Source organism: Sciurus carolinensis, chromosome 1 (assembly GCF_902686445.1).
Source record: "Sciurus carolinensis chromosome 1, mSciCar1.2, whole genome shotgun sequence".
Classification (NCBI taxonomy): Eukaryota; Metazoa; Chordata; class Mammalia; order Rodentia; family Sciuridae; genus Sciurus; species Sciurus carolinensis.
Window position 1 is genome coordinate 188,447,044 of NC_062213.1, and position 18,802 is coordinate 188,465,845.

The 18,802-nt window shown below is 36.6% G+C and overlaps 1 protein-coding gene across 17 annotated transcripts in view; it reads right to left on the reverse strand.

The window, feature by feature from the left end:
- The window catches only part of Epb41 (erythrocyte membrane protein band 4.1), a 171,278-nt gene that overhangs the window by 48,669 nt on the left and 103,807 nt on the right, over positions 1 to 18,802 (reverse strand). For 10 of the 17 annotated variants that reach the window (XM_047547567.1, XM_047547560.1, XM_047547552.1 and 7 more), the window contains exons 8-13: positions 16,649 to 16,736; positions 14,315 to 14,467; positions 12,004 to 12,030; positions 11,754 to 11,851; positions 10,911 to 11,083; positions 2,968 to 3,161 (exon numbers count right to left, since the gene is read on the reverse strand). In XM_047547567.1, coding sequence (XP_047403523.1) covers positions 2,968 to 3,161; positions 10,911 to 11,083; positions 11,754 to 11,851; positions 12,004 to 12,030; positions 14,315 to 14,467; positions 16,649 to 16,736 — 733 coding nt within the window. The remainder of the gene's footprint in view (positions 1 to 2,967; positions 3,162 to 10,910; positions 11,084 to 11,753; positions 11,852 to 12,003; positions 12,031 to 14,314; positions 14,468 to 16,648; positions 16,737 to 18,802) is intronic. The other 7 variants (XM_047547518.1, XM_047547609.1, XM_047547603.1 and 4 more) reach the window with 3 other exon arrangements.

Genomic DNA, 18,802 nt, shown 5'->3' on the forward strand with positions numbered 1-18,802 from the left:
CCAGGGATGCTCCACCTGAGCTACACAGTCCGCCCTTTATTATTTTTTTTTTAGAAAGGGCCTTGCAAAGTGTCCAGGCTGGCCTCAAATTTTCTATCCTCCTGCCTCCTGAGTAGCTGGGATTATGGGTGTGTACCACAGAGCCCAGCAGCGTATTATTAAGTTCTTTACAGAACCATATCAATCTATGGTTTTTATATACTCGCTTAAATCATGCTAGGCAGCATTACCCTGGAGTACAATGTCACTCTGCTACTTTCTCTAGGACTGGATGTAAAAATCATAAGAATACCAAATTTTGAAACACTATCAAATCATAAGTAACCAGCTATAGCACTTTGAATTACCAGAGGTAATTAACAATTGGATCCTTTCTACTCTGAATTCCAGCATACTTGCTGTGTGGCTATTAAAAGTTATTTCACCTGTCTGAACTGGAAATTTTCTTACTATAAAATGAAGACAATATCATTAGAGTTATGTACACTTGGCAAGTAGCAGTATTAATTGTTTTATAAAGCATAAATTCCTTGGTTAAATATCTTTTTGTGTCCTCAGCAATCCAATAGCAGGAAATCGAGAGTTCCTACTTCAGTTTAAGCACTGAGGTAAAAAAGCTGGGGGCAGTGGTGCAACCTGCAGTCCCAGCTACTCAGGAGGCTTAGGCAGAAGGATCAACTTGAGCCCAGGAGTTTTAGGCTAGCCTGGACAACAACAAAAAAGAATCGAGGGGCTGGTGGAGTGCTTGCCTAGTATGTGTGAGGTACTGGGTTCAGTTCTCAGCACATAAATAAATAAAATAAAGGTCCATTGACAACTAAAAAAAAAAAAAAAAAAAAGAATCAAGACCAAGTAGCAACAAAAAGCTATCCCTGTCTGGCAACAAACTGGTGTTAGATAATGACAGTTTCACAAATATCAAGTTACTTTATTACTACTGTTGCTTTATATAATACATATAGCTTCAAGTAACTGTCATAATTATTTTCTAACTGCTACAAATAAAATCAGCTCAGATTCACCCTTGATTCTGCCATGAGTACTACAGAGGTGATCAGAGGTGATTTTCAGTTTCATTTCAACATTCAACACAAGCATTTCAAAACACAAATTTATACACAATTAAGTTGAAAGAATATCCCCTCCCTCCTCCCCCAACCTTTAGCACTTAAATGAATATACCATGGAGTGTTTTGTCATTTTGCTGAGGTCCCAAGAGCAACAGGAACCAATTTTTTTATATTTTTTAAAAATTAAAGCATTATGCATAGTTATGCATAGTAGTTGGGTTCATTTTGACAAAGTCATATATGCATGGAATTTGATTTACTACATTTCAGTTCCTGTTCCCCCCACTTCCCTTCCCTTTTTCTTTTTTCCTTCCTCCACTATCTTCCTTTCACTCATTTGTTTATTTATTTTAAAATATTTTAGCTGTAGATGGACACAATATCTTTATTAACTTCTTCATGTGGTGCTGAGAATCGAACCCAGTGCCTCACACATGCCAGGCAAGTGCCCTACCACTGAGCCACAACCCCAGCCCTGTTTGTTTATTTTTAATTGGTGCTTTCTATATATACACAAGGGTGAAATTCCCTGTGGTATCTGGGTACATAACGTGATTTTGTTAAATTCCTTCCACATTTCCTCCCCTTCACTGTCCCTTCTTCTCCACTGATCTTCCATATATCTTTATGATATCAGATCCTCTACAAAGGAAACCTATTTTTAAAGATAACTGTGTCTGTCTTATAGACAAAAGAAGAAGAATGCAAGTCAGCAGAGAGCCAGAGGACTGTTAGCCAGATGGAAGACTCCCCTGACCAGTCCCAACCCAACATGTTCTAGTTAGAATAAGAACAGAGGCAGAGAGAACAGTGCCAGGTGATATGCCCTAACATTAAAACTTGAACAGGTAGGCTAACATTATAAAAACACTGTTTACATGGAACCTGATGGCCAATGTCATGGACATTTGGCTAGCTATGAAAATGCCAACACTCGCCCTTCACTCAAGCTTTTATTCTCTTTGAACTCAAGAAAGTCTCAAAAGAACAGTAAAACTGTATGTCATATTTAAGTTTTTTAAAAAAATATAGTTAAAACAGAATTAGATTCCCCACTATTCTATAGATAAACTAGATATTGATCTGGCTCCATAAGAACAGGATTAATCCATTTGCTAAGGTGAGGGCAGTTACTCAAATCTTACATTTTAAATTTCTTAACAATATATAAAAATGTAATTCTTCTTATGAATGACATTTTTCTTATGAGACTGCTTCTTATAATTCTTGTTAGCAACAGTGAGATCTATATTTAATTTTATAAACCTGAACTAGCACCTCAACTTCATCACTGCTTAAATATGTTTAAAAAGCCCAGTAACTATTACTTCTAAATGGGTGATTTTTCAACTTGGTGCAGTGACTGTGGGTACAATCAACTCAGAATTGAAGCAACTAGCTGCCTAAACTCTCCCACATAATGGGTGTTCCCCTTCTTGTAAAGCTACTTACAATTTGAACAACCACATAAATGTGCTTTCTGTAATACCCAGTCTTTTGAAATGTTGTACATACATCCATCTTGGGAAATCAAATTACATTTTAATTACAATAGCAGAGCTCACTCTTAAGCAAGGTAGAGATTCCCTCTGATTGAGCAAAAATTTTTAAAAGCAATCACTATGCTGGTATGTTTTATAATCCCAATTTTCTAATATTAAGTTGGGTCAAGGTGTGGGTCACCTGAAAACTTCTGGGATAGTTTACAGTCTTTATAACATAATTCTAGGAAAATATGTCATAGGTTCACGGGAGATGATGTCTTTCAGAAAGAACGAGGAAGAAATAACTTTCTTGGGATAGTACGAGACTTGGTTTCTTTGAAATCTTTCCCGGTTAAGGAGTTAAGACATCTAAACCAGAAAGTGAATTAGCTCGATATGTGGATGTGACGTACCTTCCATGATTCTGTGGGCTCAGGCTCAGCTTGCTCAGCTGGCTCCTCTTCTCTTTTCACTTCAACCTTCACGGTTTCCTTCTGTGTTTTTTTGGCAGATGCCCCTGGGACGTCACCCTCCGTGACCTGACTCTGAGCAATGGCTGGTGCAGAGGTGGGCCGAGGACTTCGGTCTGCTGAATCAGCAGCTGCTGCTATGTGAGAAGGGGAGAAGGGGAGAATAAGTGAAGGCAAGAGTCACTGTACCACTTTAAAGACACCAGACAAAATAACTCTGCATTCATGTCACACGTGAAGGTTACAGTCCAGTGGCCTATCACACAGAAGGCAAAACATTATTAGTGTTCTGATGGCAACAAGGTAGCTAAAGGTACCCTCGACAAAAATGCTCAAATGTGTTAATAGTCATGTTTCATAAAAGCTAAATTCAGGAGGGAAAAAGATGAAGTAAGAAAAGAAATGGAAAACCGATTAATCTTCAATGTTGTCTATGGAGGGGGGGAAGGATAATTAAGTCTAGCTTCTTCTATGAAGTCTTCTAAAAATAAAGACTGTTTATTTATTTATTTATTTATTTATTTATTTATTTATTGTGGTGCTGGGGATTGAACCCAGGGCCTTGTGCTTGCAAGGCAAGTACTCTACCAACTGAGCTATAACTCCAGCCCCAAGACTGTTTTTTAGGTAGTTTCAGGAACCTAAAACTGTATTCTAAGAAAAAAATATTGTATCTAGTTTTTTCTGTGAAACCTCCTTGCAATGATCACAAAACCATTTGAGAAATGGCTCTTCTGATAAGACATGTAATAATTTTTGATGGTTGTAAGAGCAACTCTTTGAACTAGATGCTTTCCCTTTTAATAATAAAAGAGTTTGACTAAAATAATATTAATTCAAAATCTTTGGCCTTCAGTCATTAAAAACAAAACAAACCCCTTCTGAGTTCTTTCCTATCCCATCCCAGAGTCCTATCAAAATGTATTATGAATCCTATTCTCTAAAATATTCAGAGCAACGGCTCTCAACTAGGGGTGATTTTGTCCTCAGTGAACATCTGGCAATGTCTGAAGACATTTTAGGCTGTTACAACTGGGGAGAGCAAAGAAAGGAGGTACTGACATCTAGTGTAGAGAGGCCAAGGTTGCTGAGGTTGAGAAACCTTGATTTAGGGAAAAGGCTGTATGGATTATTCTAGAGAGAATAAACACTACAGGCTAATGACAAAAGCTTGATCTTTCTGTTGTTTTGGTTTGGACTCTGGCTAAGTTTTAGATAACATACTTCAGAACAGTCACTTGGGCTGCGGATGTAGATTTATGGTGGAGCACTTGCCAGCCTGCATGCAGGAGGCCCTGGTTTGATCCCCAGTACCACCAAAAAAAAAAAAAAGAGAGAAGAGAGAAAAGAAATAAACAGTCACTCATACACTATTTGTGGTTTTTATCTTCATTCTTTCAGGGATTAAAACAAAGTATCTGCAAGTGTTACAGTAAGCCTACTAATTGGATATTGTCTAGGAATGAAGGTATTTGTCCACATGATTTAATTTTTTTTTTTTTTTTTTCTTTTGCAGTACTGGGGATTGAACCCAGGGCCTCTGACATGCTGGGCAAGTGCTCCACCACTGAGCTACATCCCTAGTCCTTTATTAAATTTCATTTTGAGATTCTCTTGTTTCAGCCTAAGTAGCTGGGATTACAGGCATGCACTACCGAGCCGAGCTATGATTTAATATTCAAATAATATCATTATCCTTTCTTATACTGAGACTTTTTAATTTTATTTTTCATGGAAATCTTAAAAATATTTATTACACATTTTCTTTCCTTTTTAGACTGATTAGACTGAACATAATCTATTTTGATACATTTAGATTTATAAGATGCAAAAATTAAGTAAAACAAAAGAATTCCTTAAACCAGAATGAATTAATAAATTAAAATTTACAACTACTTCCTAAATCCACCAAGAAAGAGATATTTATTACTCAATGAAAAACCTGTGGCCTCTTGCAAGTCTCTGATACTCATGGGTGCTCTAAACCAGTTAATGCAAGAATGGCAGATGGCAGACCAAGCGTAACAAAACAGAAGAATGTGACAAAATATTTTGCTCACAGTTGTGTTGAAGTATCATTATACATGTGTATTCACACCTCCTCTCAAAGAATTAATTCAACTCTGCTTGGCATCACAGAAACATAGCCCATGCTTTCACCATGTGTTATTTTGCCACTTGAATTGGTTTTAATCCAATACTAATATTGCAGAGCCAAATGATTTATGTCTTTCAGCATTCCTAGCTTTGGAAGTCTGTATTGTATGTGGAAGAAGAGATACAAACATAAAATCTGAGGGTGAGAAACAGAGGTGGAAACAGTTCAGAGACTGGAAAAATAGTAGGATACAACGAACAGCACTGATGGTGAAAGGCAGTGGGGCAGAGCAGGGGCTAACTCACAAGTCTTCAGCCTAAACTCACGTCGGTCACACCCTGTGGTGTGGCCTAGGGCAAGGAGCTTGATTTTCCAAACATTTGGTATTAACATTTATAAAATATGGAAGATATTAACTCTACAGGATAGTTGGGGAAGGGATACTGAATGGCTACAAACATTTTATGAACTCTAAATATTAATAACTTCCAACATTATACTTAAGTCCTTATATTCTTTTGTTATAGGTTAATGTTTCAAGAGTAAGTTGGGCAAAAACTATACACATACTGATGTGAAATTCAAAGGAATGATACCACCTGGGAGTCCTGAAGAGGGGCAAACTTCTTTCATTTTCTCAAGAAGGAGACTGCAATTTTTTTAAACAGCTTTATTGAGATATAATTCACATATCATAGAATTCACTCAATATAATTCAATGTTTTTTAGTATATTCACAGTGTTGGAGTAGTGATTTATTTTTAAGACGTCTTGGAGTGTGACTGGGGATACAGTTTCGTGGTAAAGTTCTTGCCCAGCATGTTCTTGCCCTAGGTTCCATCCCCAGCACTGCAGGGAAAAAAGATGTTCTGGTTCTTCCATTTTATTAATTTGTCAGCTATTACAAGATTTTGGTGCACAAATAGAAAACTCTTAACTTTAAATATTCAGTAGCTCCCATTTCTGAAGGTCTAGACAAAAGTACAGTGGGGATACTCTTACAGACCCTCTAACTTCAGTTATTATATTGCTCTTGGCTGAGAACAATAGAAACTTGGTCATATAACAGAGCAGTAAAGGGTAAAACTCCAAACCATCACATTGAATAAATGGAAGATTCTAGCTGCTACCTGCTGGCACAATTTCTGCCAGTGTGGTACAGGTTCAGCAGGTGTACAGGGGATCAATGGTTCCATTATCAGAGAGCCCACATGAATCATCTGTGGATCCTGAACAACAAAGAAAAACCAGCTGATACGCAGGTCGACTGCAAATAGACTGGTCATCCAACAGAGGGGCCTGGACACATATTTTGTAGTAAAGCTCCAAAGATGACAAGGATGTACTTCTCTGGCAAGTACCACCTGGCAAGAATGGATGAACTACCCGGTGGTGTGACCCTAGTAAGTTACACCATGTTTCGGTGCTCCAGTTTTCTCGTGATTAAGACAAGAATTCCTAAATACTTCGTGTTCACTGCGTTGCTCATATTAAATAGGAATACATGGAAATGGTTGGAAAAGCAAAAAGTGCAACAAAAGTCCTTGTTACATTATTAGCTATCCTTGTGACTTAATACACTATCTTAAAACTGGGATCTGAACCAGTCTTGTTCTCCAGCTGGGGAAGCAGATGCTCTGAGCACCAGACAAAACTGAAGAGAAAGAATGCTCATTTGTATCACCAAAGTGAGGCTCCTCGTAAAGCAGTTCTCCTGAAAGCTTCCCTAATACATTGTTTCTAGTATAGAGGATTACGTTATTTATTTTTTTTAAAGGAGAATAGGCCCAATAGGAAAAAGTTTCTCTTTTAAGGAAGATGGAGAAGGATCTAGGAAAAGGTGGGGAAAATAGTTCCAAAATAGTTTCCAGTTTCCAGTTCTTATATAAAGATAGCCCAGTGGAAAAGAATACATATGAAAATAGAACTACAGAATTTTTTTCTACTCTGTTTATATGCAATTCAGATACTTAAAAGATATGTAAAGTGCTTAAAATAATGCCCATAACATACTGAATGTTCAATGAATACTGACTGTTAACAACTACTAACTTTCTTCTTCCTTTAAAAAAAAAAAAAGAAGAAGAAGTCGTTGTCACCACGGTGAGAAGAGTAAAAGCACACATCTGGGAGAATAGTCCTAGCTTCTACTTCTAGTTCCATCTATCTTTGTGACCTTAGAAAAGTCACTTTAGATTCTAAGGTTAGACTGTAAGAACAACAAATGTCAATGGACAAGTATTTCAACAGATTAGAGAAAGAACCGTTCAATGAAAATGGAAAGCAAATAATAAAGATATGAACGGGCATATATTAGACTTAAAAATACACATCTGAAGTAAAACCCAAAGTTGGTTCTTTGACAATATCAACAAAATAACAAAATTAACAGATCTCTATCAAGACTCTGCAAGAAAAATAAAAAAGGAATACAACTTACTAATATGAGGAATGCAAAAGGGAGCACAGCTGTAGGTCATACAGATATTAAAGATACCCAACTTCGTGTCAATAAATTAGATAGAATGGACAATTCCTAGAAAAACACAATTTACCAAAACTGAAATAAGAACCAGAACATCATAAAAGTACCTTATCTAACAAAGACACACTAAGTCTATAAGTAAAGAACATTCCCACGCAGAGATCTCTAAGACTAGATGGCTTCATTGGTGAATTATTCCAAATATTAAGGAAGAAATAACACCAATCTTACACAAACTCTTCCAGAGAAGAGGAAAAGTGGGAATCCTTCTCAGTTTATTTATGAGGCCAGCATAAAAGTGATATTAAAACCTGATCATAGCATTACAAGAAAGGAACATTATAGGCCCATTTCTCTTATGAAACTACAGTTGGCCCTTAATATCCATATGAAATTGGTTTCAGGGCTTTCCTTAGACACAAAAATTTAAGGAGCTCAAGTCCCTTAAAATGGCCTAGTATTTGCATGTAACCTACACACATTTCCCCCATGTTCTTTTTTTTTTTAATTTTTTTTTTATTATCAATGGGGTTTATTTTATTTATTAATAGTGGTGCTAAGAATTGAACTCAGTGCCTCACACATGCTAGGCAAATGCTCTACCACTGAGTCACGATACCAGCCCTCACCTCCCTCCATATTCTTTAAATCATCTCTACATTACTTAAAATACATAATACAGGGCTGGGGTTGTGGCTCAGTGGTAGAGTACTAGCCTAGCACATGTAAGGCACTGGGTTCAATCCTCAGCACCACATTTAAAAAAAATAAAGTTATTATGTCTATCTATAACTAAAAATACTTTTTAAAAATACACAATACAATGTAAGTACTATGTAATATATAAAATATTTTTTAGGGACTAATAAGGAAAAAATCTGTACACAATCAGCATAGACAGAAGGTTGTGTTTTTTGTTTTTTTTTTGTTTTTTTTTTTTTTTTTTTCAAAATATTTTCATAGATGCAGAACCTGAAGTTATGGAGAGCTGATGGCAGTTGCAAAAATTCTAAAATTATATAAAAACCATATCATACGGGTTGGGGATATAGCTCAGTTGGTAGAGTGCTTGTGAGGCCACAAGGCCCAGGGTTCAATCCCCAGCACCGCAAACAAACAAAACAAAACAAAACAAAACAAAAAAACCCATATCATGATCACATTGAGTTTAATCCAAGAGGGCTTGGTGGGTTTAAAAATTGGAAGTCAACAAGGCAATCCACACAGAACATTAAAAGGAAAAAAATCACTTTATTATATCAATCAAGTAAGTAAAAAGTATTTGGTAAAAGTCAAAACTAATTCCTAGAAAACTAGGAATAAAAGAAAACTTCCTTATCTGATAAAGTGTAGCTACTCAAAACCTAGAGCAAACATCACACTCAGTGATGAAACACCGAAGCTTTGTCCCCGAGATTGAGAATGAGACAAGGATGCTAATCATTAACACTTTTATTCAGCATTACATTGGATATCCTAGCTAGCAACGAAGTGATTAAATAAAACCAGATTCCAGGTAGATTTTTGTTTATCTAAATACAAAAATAGAAAATATTGGACAAGGTGCCTTACTGGACAAGGAAAGAGATGCCTGGGGGGTGTCAGCTGAATGTGGCAGAGACACGAAGATGAAATGACTATCCAAACCAGAAATCCTCATTTTCTACATCCCCAACTGTGCTGCTCTCCCAGCATGCCCCATTCCATAAAATGATCAAGCCCAGGAATAAAACCTGATTTTCTTTTCCTTACCATCTCCAGTATCCCTGACCACTTTTCTCTGTTTCTCTTCCCAGTTCCAGTCCAAGCTGTCATCCTCACACACCTACGATCCTACATCAGCATTCCCCCTGCTTCTGGTTCTACCCTAACTTCTGTGGAGTTCTCACCCCACAGTTAGAGTAATCTTGTTAAAACGGAAGTCAGATTCTAACACTCCCTCTGATAGCTTCCTGCTGCAAGTAAAATAAAATCTAAAGTCCTTACGGTGGCCTACAAAGCCATACACTGGCCCATGGTGACTTTCCTGACTCTTCTTACCTTCTATTCCTCTCCCCTTCCTTTACTGGAATCTACACCTGTGCTTCCAAAACGACAGCTACTAACCACATGTGGCTACTTAAATTTATACCTAATTAAAATTTGATTCTTCCATTGCATAGCCACAGTTCAAGTTCTTAATAGTCACATATAGTTATTGGCTCTGAATTGGACATCACAAAATAGAAGATTTCCCCTAAAGGCCCAGGATTTGAAGGTCTGGTTTCCAGCTGGTTGGCACTAATGGGATATAGGGCCTAGGCTGGAAGAGACCAGTCACTGGGGGTATGCCTTTGAAGGTTATATTTTGTCCCAGGGACCCTTCTCTCTGCTCCTGGCTGCCATGAGGTGAGCGGGGCCACACACTCTCACCACCATGACCGTTTGCCTTACCTCAGGCCCAAAGCAACGGAGCCAGCAAACCTTGAACTGAAACCTGAGCCAAAATAAATCCTACCTCCTTTGTCAGGTATTTTGTCACAACAACAGAAAGTTGACTAACAGAATTTTCATCAGTAAAGAAAGTTCTGCAGGATAGCACTGATCTAGACACACACCAACCTCATTCCTACTTTCAAGGACTTTGCACTAGCATTTTCTGGAATGCTCTTTCCCCAGTTTTGGGGTAGGCTGACTACTTCTCTTAATTCAGGTTTCAACTCAAATGACGTTCTTTAGGGGAACCTTCTACATTTAGATTGGACTGTCCAATCTGAAACAGGTCCTCAATCTTCCCTGTCCTCACACACTCTGCTCTATTCCCCTGCTTTATTTTCTTTATAGCATTCATTGCTACCTGAGATTATTTTGTTTTCTTCCTTTCTGTTTCTATCCATACAATGAAAGTTCCATGAAGGCAGAGACCATGATTGTGGGGTCCACAGCTGTATCCCCTGTGACTACAACAGTACCTGGCACACAGGAAGCAGAAAATACATAGGTGGACAAAGTAAAAAAAAAAAAAAAAAAAACAGAGAAAGACAGAGAGAGAGAGAGAGAGAGAGAGAGAGATTTCTAATTCTAATTCTAGTGCTACCTCATACATCACTACCTAGCAGTGGAATCCTGATCTAGTCACTCTTCTCTCTGAATCTCAGTTCTCCTTCTCTTAATTTATCCACTGAATTAGACAATTAGTACGCTATCTTCCATTTCACTCCTAAGAATTTTTGTGCATCTGAGATCATTTGATTCTCTTATAGATAACTGTATCTCTCTCTAAAGAACTAGGATCATGAGAAATCATTAATATTCAATACAAACCTCCATCAAGACTCCGGGATGCCCGTTTGCTTGCTGTGCGCTCAAAGTGTGGGGCAGGCCTGTCTATTAGAGCACTAGCTTGCCTGGTCTGAGCTTGAGTCCGGCCGCTATATCGAAATTTGGATCCCAGGGCAAGAAATTTGCTCTTGGGAATGGTGTCTGTAGATGTCAGTCTGAGAGAAAAATCATAATAATCACATATTACAGAAATTATCTCATTCTGAAACTGTAGAATGAAAAATAAAAACAATAAAAATTTTTTCTCAAAATTTCAAGGTGTAATTGTAGTTATGAGGAGATTTCCAATCAAGCAATCATTATTTCAGTTCCATGTCATGTCTTAAAGCAATCAGTATAATTTAGTTGTTGCTTACATTAACATCGTTTTGTATCTCTATAGATAGGGCCTGATGGTTTTCACTGCAATGCTTTCACTATATTTCTGTAATATTTTCATCATTTTATGGATTCAGGAAACTGAACTGCCAAAAGGAAGTTACATGTGTAAAGGACACATATCTGTGAAGGGACTGGGCAGTAACGAAGGCCAAGCCCAGAACTGTTAGCTACAGTTAGGTCAATCATAGAGCACCTATGAACACAGGTTCCTACTCTCCATTTCTCTCCTTCCTTCTACCACACAAAGAAAGGTGCTTTGGGAATGTTGAGGTATGCTTTCAACCCAGAGGGTGAAAACTGGATTCATTTTGTCTTCCTACGATGATTTTGCTGGAACTAAACAAAAGTGCCAGTCACACAAAGAAGGGAATTTCAAAAGCAGACTTAAAATAGAAACGTGTATAAATAATTTATCCTTGAAAAACACTTAAGTGAGAACAATACCTGAAAAATGTGTGATGCTCTACACAGACTTTCCATAATTTCTTAGCTGCTCGGTAACTGGGAAGTTTGAATCCAATGGTACTTTCGTATTGTTCTTGCTATAGAAACACAAACATGGAACATGAAGTATCACTTGACCACAATGATACAGCACCAGAGAATATGGTGCCACCAAAGAGATCATTGTAAATACAAATAATGTTATCAATTTAAGGACATAAAATATCATTTGAAATGTTTTCCTACTCACCAAAAGAAAGTCACTCCTGAGGATGTCCTTTTCCAAAGCAAGGAAGCCAAGAAATGCATATTATTCATGCATTTTATTTTTGTTCAGAAAACACACATGCATGCACACACAAACAAACACAGGCATTTTTTCTGAGACATAATTAAGTCACACTTTGATTGTCTAGACATTGCTTTTCCTTAGTCATTATCTGTATTTGGGATATGAGATTATTCAATCATCAGGGAATTAGATATGATAATTTCTCCATCGATCAATACTATTACACAATAGTACTTAGTAATAGGAACTAAAGATTTAGCTCAGACCAGATTCTTTTTTAATTAAATTTTAGAATTGGCAAATAAAAACTGTATATATTTATTGTGCTCAGTATGCATATATTGTAGAATATACCAAATCAGGCTAATTAACATAGGTATTAGCTCACACATAATTTTTTGGTGGTGAAAACCCTTAAATTTAATCTCTTAACAATATTTTATCTTTGATTTGTGCTGGGTATTGAACCCAGGGTCTCATGCATTCTAGGTATCACTTAGCAATTTTTAAGAAGATAATACAGTGAACTATAATGATTATAACTGGTCTCTTAAGCTTATTCCCCAGATTCTCTATTAAATGTTTATTCTTTTTCCTTTTGATTGCCCATTAAGTTATCTGGACACCTCTGACTGAAGCACACCAAATTCCACCAGGGCCCTGAGAAACATGCCAGGGCCTCTTACTTCTGTGTCTCCCATAAACATATGGCATGAAATAGAAAAGGAAAGTGACATTTGTTTTCAGTGCCTATTAAGGCCGGTAACACTATGATTAGACAGGATAAATTTTCACACTGAAGAAAATGAGTTCAGAGAAGTTATTTGCTCAGTTTCATAGCCATGAAATGGCAGAGCCAGAATGTCACCTTCTCTAACTACCGTGCTACTTCAAAATCAACAAAAGTAGTCATATTCCACTTCTAGAATCCTATAGTTCCTGACTGCTTTCTTAAATAAGAATTCTGCATTTTTAGCACACAGTTGACATTTACAGAGACTGAGGCCTTCCTATTATCGTATTTATCAATTTGAGTGTATACTTATTTTTGTTTTCCCACATTAAGATACAAGAGTGTTAAGGGATAGGATACCCTTTTTTACCCTTAAATTGCAAAGAAAGTCCTAATACATATTTCTTGGTCGAATAACTCTAAGACTTGAAACTTTGAGGGAAGACACCAACTGCTTTGTGCTAGGCACAGATAAATAATTATAATAGAAAATAAATGCTTTGGACTGGGGCTGGGGCTCAGTGGTAGAGTGCTTGCCTGGCACGTGTGAGGTATTAGATTCAATTTTCAGTACCACACAAAATAAATAAAGGTATTGTGTCCATCTACAACCACAGTTTTTTTTTTTTAAATAAAAAAATAAATACTTTAATGATAATCCCTACCCAAGATATTTAAGGCTGCACATCTAGAATTTCTAAGCTCAAAGAGTGAGCCACTTTCACCAGCAGATGGTGATATATAAACATACAAAAAGCCACCTTATGTCAGTCTGGTCCTTTTTTGTGTTGAGCTTCCACAGTTGTTATATCATTTGACGTTCAAATAAACTGCGACTAAGGAGGTATTATCCTTCTTAAATGATAAGGAAAGAATCTTAGACTTATCCAGGGTCTTTTGTTTAGTAAGTAGAAGAGAAGGAACTAGAGCTTTTTAAAAAACTTTAATTCCTACTTAAACAATTTTCTGTTGCATCATGATAGCTCTTTTACCAGTTAAAATTGGCCAGCATTAGTATATCCTAAATTTGGGCACCTATTAGAAACTGAGTTGATCCAGTATTCAGTTGAACACACGACTTTATTAAAAATCTAGAACTTATGCATGAGGCTCTGGATTCAATCCCCAGTGACAAGAAAAAAAATAATCTAAAACTTGACCCTGGAACACATAGTAACATATGCATATGAATAAATTTTAATTATAGAAGGTAGGGTATAAAAACATTTAACTCCACAAATAATTTTAGAATCTCATGCCACAGAATTTATATATTTTCCCATCAAGTTCTTACCTGGAGTAAACAAGAAACAAGTTTACCAATCCAGGTTTTACTTTTGGCCTTGGAATATTTACTTACAGGAAGAGGAATGTCCGGAAAACCAGTAATAAGAAAAGAAGTATTACAGGACTTAACGATTTAGAAAACAGAAATATTGGTCCCTGAATAGTTAACTAGAGACTTCTCAGATGATATAACAAGGGAAATGGCAGTGAGATGTTTGGTTTAGGAGGAAAGAAACATGAATTCTGTACCTCGCCAGGCCGGATCTTGATGAAAAAGCTGCTGCGTTTATAAGAAATCTTCAATACTTTGGGCCAAGGAAAACGGTTAATTCTCAACTTATCTTTGTAAACCAAAAGGCCACTAGAGCAGACACCTAGGATGATATCCACTCCCTCCAAGTCCTGAAAAAGAAAAGTGTCAGCATTTCAGTCTTGAGCAAAGTGCTCAACACATCATTAACTATTATTAGATAATCTGAAGATATCAGCAACTAGAAACAGTTATAAAGGGTATCATGAAAAATAAAGTATAACCTGACAATTATAATCCATATCAGCAGACAAGACTTCCCAGAGGTTAGTGCTTAGGGCTATGTTTATCACCTGGGGATACAACTCTTTCTCTCTTTTAATGACATGTTTGCACAATTCTAATTCTTTTTTTTTTAAATGATACAGTGGTAATCCCTCCAGATAATCATGTTAAGATTTGACTCTATTCCTGTATAAACTCAACACAAAAAAATCTCAGATTCTTAAAATAACTTATGTTAAGTATATTAAATTATAAATATTATCCCTAAGCCTAGAAGGAACATTGAGGCAAAATGAAGTCATGTTTACATGACTCTTTATTAAAGAAATTTTTAAAAATATTAATCATCTATGTAATTCAAGGAAAAATAATCTCATCTGAGTTAATTTGTACAGATGACTATGTTTAGCTAAATAATCAAAACCCAGAGTTAAATGCTTTTGATTACTCTTTTTCCTACAATGAGGATAGAGAAAAACATTAGTGCCTACATGTGTTATGTACAAGCATAAAAGAGATGTAGAAATTGAATATAACTTTAATTCAATGACTATGTGACTGAAAATTTACCTCAAGATGCCCTTTTAAGTTTTTAAAGCCTGGGGGTACAACTATCTCTCTCTTTTCATGATGTGCTTTACAGAAACTGTTTTACCAACTGCCTGATTTCTTCACCCATTCCCAATTGACACCAACCTCTAGCAGGAGATGGGAAGTTCTGGAAATACACCTTTTTTGAAATACTGATATTTCTATTGTCTAGTTTAGAAATTCACAGAAGTCATAGCACCCAACCCCAAATAATCCAGGACAACATCTGAAATTAGAATTACTTGACCTTAAGAAACCATCAGATATTCAGGTTGAGAAAATCCTGAAAGTTCAGTCTAGTCCAGTCACAGACCAGATGTTTGAATGTCTCTTTTCTAAATTCCTAACAAGTGATTATTGTGCCTATCCTGGAATACTTCCAGTGACAGGGAACTCATCACCCTTTGAGGTAGCCCATTCCATCTTTGAAAAGCTCTGCTAGATAATTTGTCAAACTGAGCTGAACAATGTATTTCCTTATAGTTTACTTTTTACTATCTCTGTGTTTGTATCTCGAAGCCATAGTAAAATCTCTGTTTCACACAGCACTCCTTTAAATTAACATGAAGGTAGAATAAACATCACTGTTCCTTCGTTCTTCACTGGATGCAGTTATGAGCCTCCTCATCATGCACACTAGTTCAGTTCCTTCAAATGAGCGTCTCAGCTTCCCTTTGAGCCCGCTCCCTCACAATATCCTCAACCTCCCAATCCACTTCAGTCTCTAAAGATGAGGGAAGTCAAGCAATTGCCTTAGTATTCCCTCTGAAAGGCTTATTAGGCAGAAGTAGGATTAAAGTTCAATGCCCTAACCCAGGGGTTCTCCATGAGTCACAGTGGTGCATTCAGTGTGCATTAGAATCTCCATCCCAGCTTCTGGTTCAATAAGTCTGAGATGGAACCTGAAAAGTGCGTTTCTAATTTCCTCGATGATGCAAAATGCTGCTGACTCAGAGACCACACTTTGAGAACCATTAAACTACGCCAGTGGTTCTCAGGTTCAAGCATGCATTAGAATCATTTGGAATGCTCATTAAATCTGGAGATTCTAGAGCTTGTCCTCTGAAATAAGTCAGTAAATCTGGGAGAAGCTCAGGAATCTGTATCTTTAGTAGACACCGCAAGTGATTTAGATGATGTTGGCTGTGAAAGAAGCCTTGCTGCCACTGTAATTTTCAAATGTAAATGCACTTTAGGAGAATACAACTTCTTTTTCTCTAGGTTGTATTTTTTGATTTTTTCTAGTGGCTTGTGAAACTTTATTCTGACAGTGGAATTGCCAAATGGTAATTCAACTGATATACTTAAAATTTTAACAAGAATTACTACTTATTTTGAATGTTTTAAAATAACCCAGATAAATGTGGGTGAAAAAGTAGCACATGATACAAGTGCAATATATGCACAGCCAACCTGCATCAACTAATGCATATTAATAAAGGCCAGAATTATATTACCTTTGCTTTATGAAGATCAACTCCATACATAGACAACTTTTTGGCATTCTCAAGAAATTCCAAGTCAGCCTGAGCTGGAGTCATGGACCTTTGAGAGAATAAAAATTAAAAGTCAGTGTCATTGTATCTACATTTACAGTAATAACAGTTGTATCTTCATGACACTTTATATAAACACACAATCATACACGTGCCAACCAACAGGTAAATAAAATATATTTTATAGTCCATAAGCTAATTATTATGGACTGGAAATGTTATCACAAAGAAAACAATATCTTGAGAAAGCAAAAAGGCACCAAAGAGCTACTAGGGAAAAAAAAGTTTAAACCACCCTAACAATTTCCTTCAAGTGACCTCATCCATCATTAGCTCTGTCCTCCCTCTCTTCAACCTTTTTCTACTCCATACATAAATTCCTTCCACTAATTTTCTTGCCAAGGAGATGACCAAATTAAATCCTCAAGGGGCGTGGGACAATTTACAAGATCCTCTTAGCTGCCTTTTTTCCCCTCTATCCCCCTGAATTGAGTTATTATGGAAATTAAACAAGAGGGCAGCTGATGTTACTTAACTGGGACTCTTAATGGGGCCAGGTTTGATGAAAAGAAAATTTCTGGTAACAGATGGTGTCCTGCCCACTGATCTAAACAAAATAAATTGGTTAATAGAAGCACACAGATAATGGGACTGCTTTCTGTTATAAGATGTCTTCATTACCAGGCAAATAATGAATTAGATGTGTTTGAAAACAATCAGTCTCACTGTCTAAACATTCACTGTGCTGGTCTTTCCTTCTCTAGAAGTTTTATCTCTTTTGAAAAGTGCTCACTGAGATTTGAAGACAAAGTTATCACTTCTAATGTTGCACAAATCAGACCAATCAAATATAACTTCCTAGTAACAATAACGCAGTCTCATCTCAAAAAAAAAAAAAAAAAAAAGCCAGTTTCCCATAAGACTGCTTCATGCTATAGAAAGCAGCAGGGGTCTCTTCATGTAACAAGGAAAAGTCTCTTCCAAACCCATCTGTCTTTACCCTCATTAAAAAGAACAAAGGATTCCTCAGAACAACAACAACCAAAAAAAGAAAACACTCAGGAGAGAAGGCTGCAGATCTGTTATAACTCAGCCTCCCTAAATAAACTTCATTTTACAAACTCTAAAGCATCTCACATCATCTGTTTACTAATGGACCTGAAGTTGAAGATTGAAGAAGAAAAAAAAAAAAAAAAGGGAAAATAAACCATGTATGTCTATATACTCAAGTCATTCAAAACATCTCAGGGAAGTTTTATAGTTGTAAATTTCTTTTCCATATAAAAGATACACTTCTAGTTAAGGTTACTCCCAGTTATTTCATATTTTGCTGTTGTTATTCAGACCAATGGGATGAATTTTAGGAGTTTGAAGCTGGAAAGAAATCTGAAGGTAATGGAGTTTAACATTTTCATTTTGCTGATAAAGAAAACAGGGCCTGAGGGATCACATGATCTGAATAGGCTGAAACACTGGTTTGAAGCAGCTTGCTTAAGTTCTTAAGTCGGGACTCAAGTCACATTACTTGGGTTAGAATTACTTGGTTCCTGCATTTGTGGGTGGTGAGCCAGTGTTTCCCTCAATCTCCTCTATAAAGTAAGAATCACATTAGTGTCTATTTCCAGATATTAGAATAGGCAGTGATATTTTGTTGTTGCTGAATAAATGAGGATTAAATGAGATAATGGTTGTGAAACTGCTTTGTAAACTTTGTTTATTCAACCTTTGTTTTCTAATAGTACAGTGGTCCATCCCTACATAGATTATAAAATCAAATTGAGAGAAATAATTTGGATCAGTTAAAGATAAAGTCAAATTCTAAAACATTAAATGAAGCAATCGTGACAAAAATCTTCCCTACATTCACAATACCACAGGGTTCAGTTTAATTTCTCCCTTTTCACAATTTGTATTTGCTTTCACCAACTCTTAGTATCCCAACAACTCTCATTATTGCCAGTAACCCCTTCCCCATATGGATGCCCCCTTATCCTGTCTGGACCCAAATCTCCATGGATTCACACACATGGCCTGCTTCACACACATGGATTCCCCTAGATCTTTGAAAATCATAATAAGCTGGGAAGAGACTGAGTATTGTCCAGCTGGGTTCAG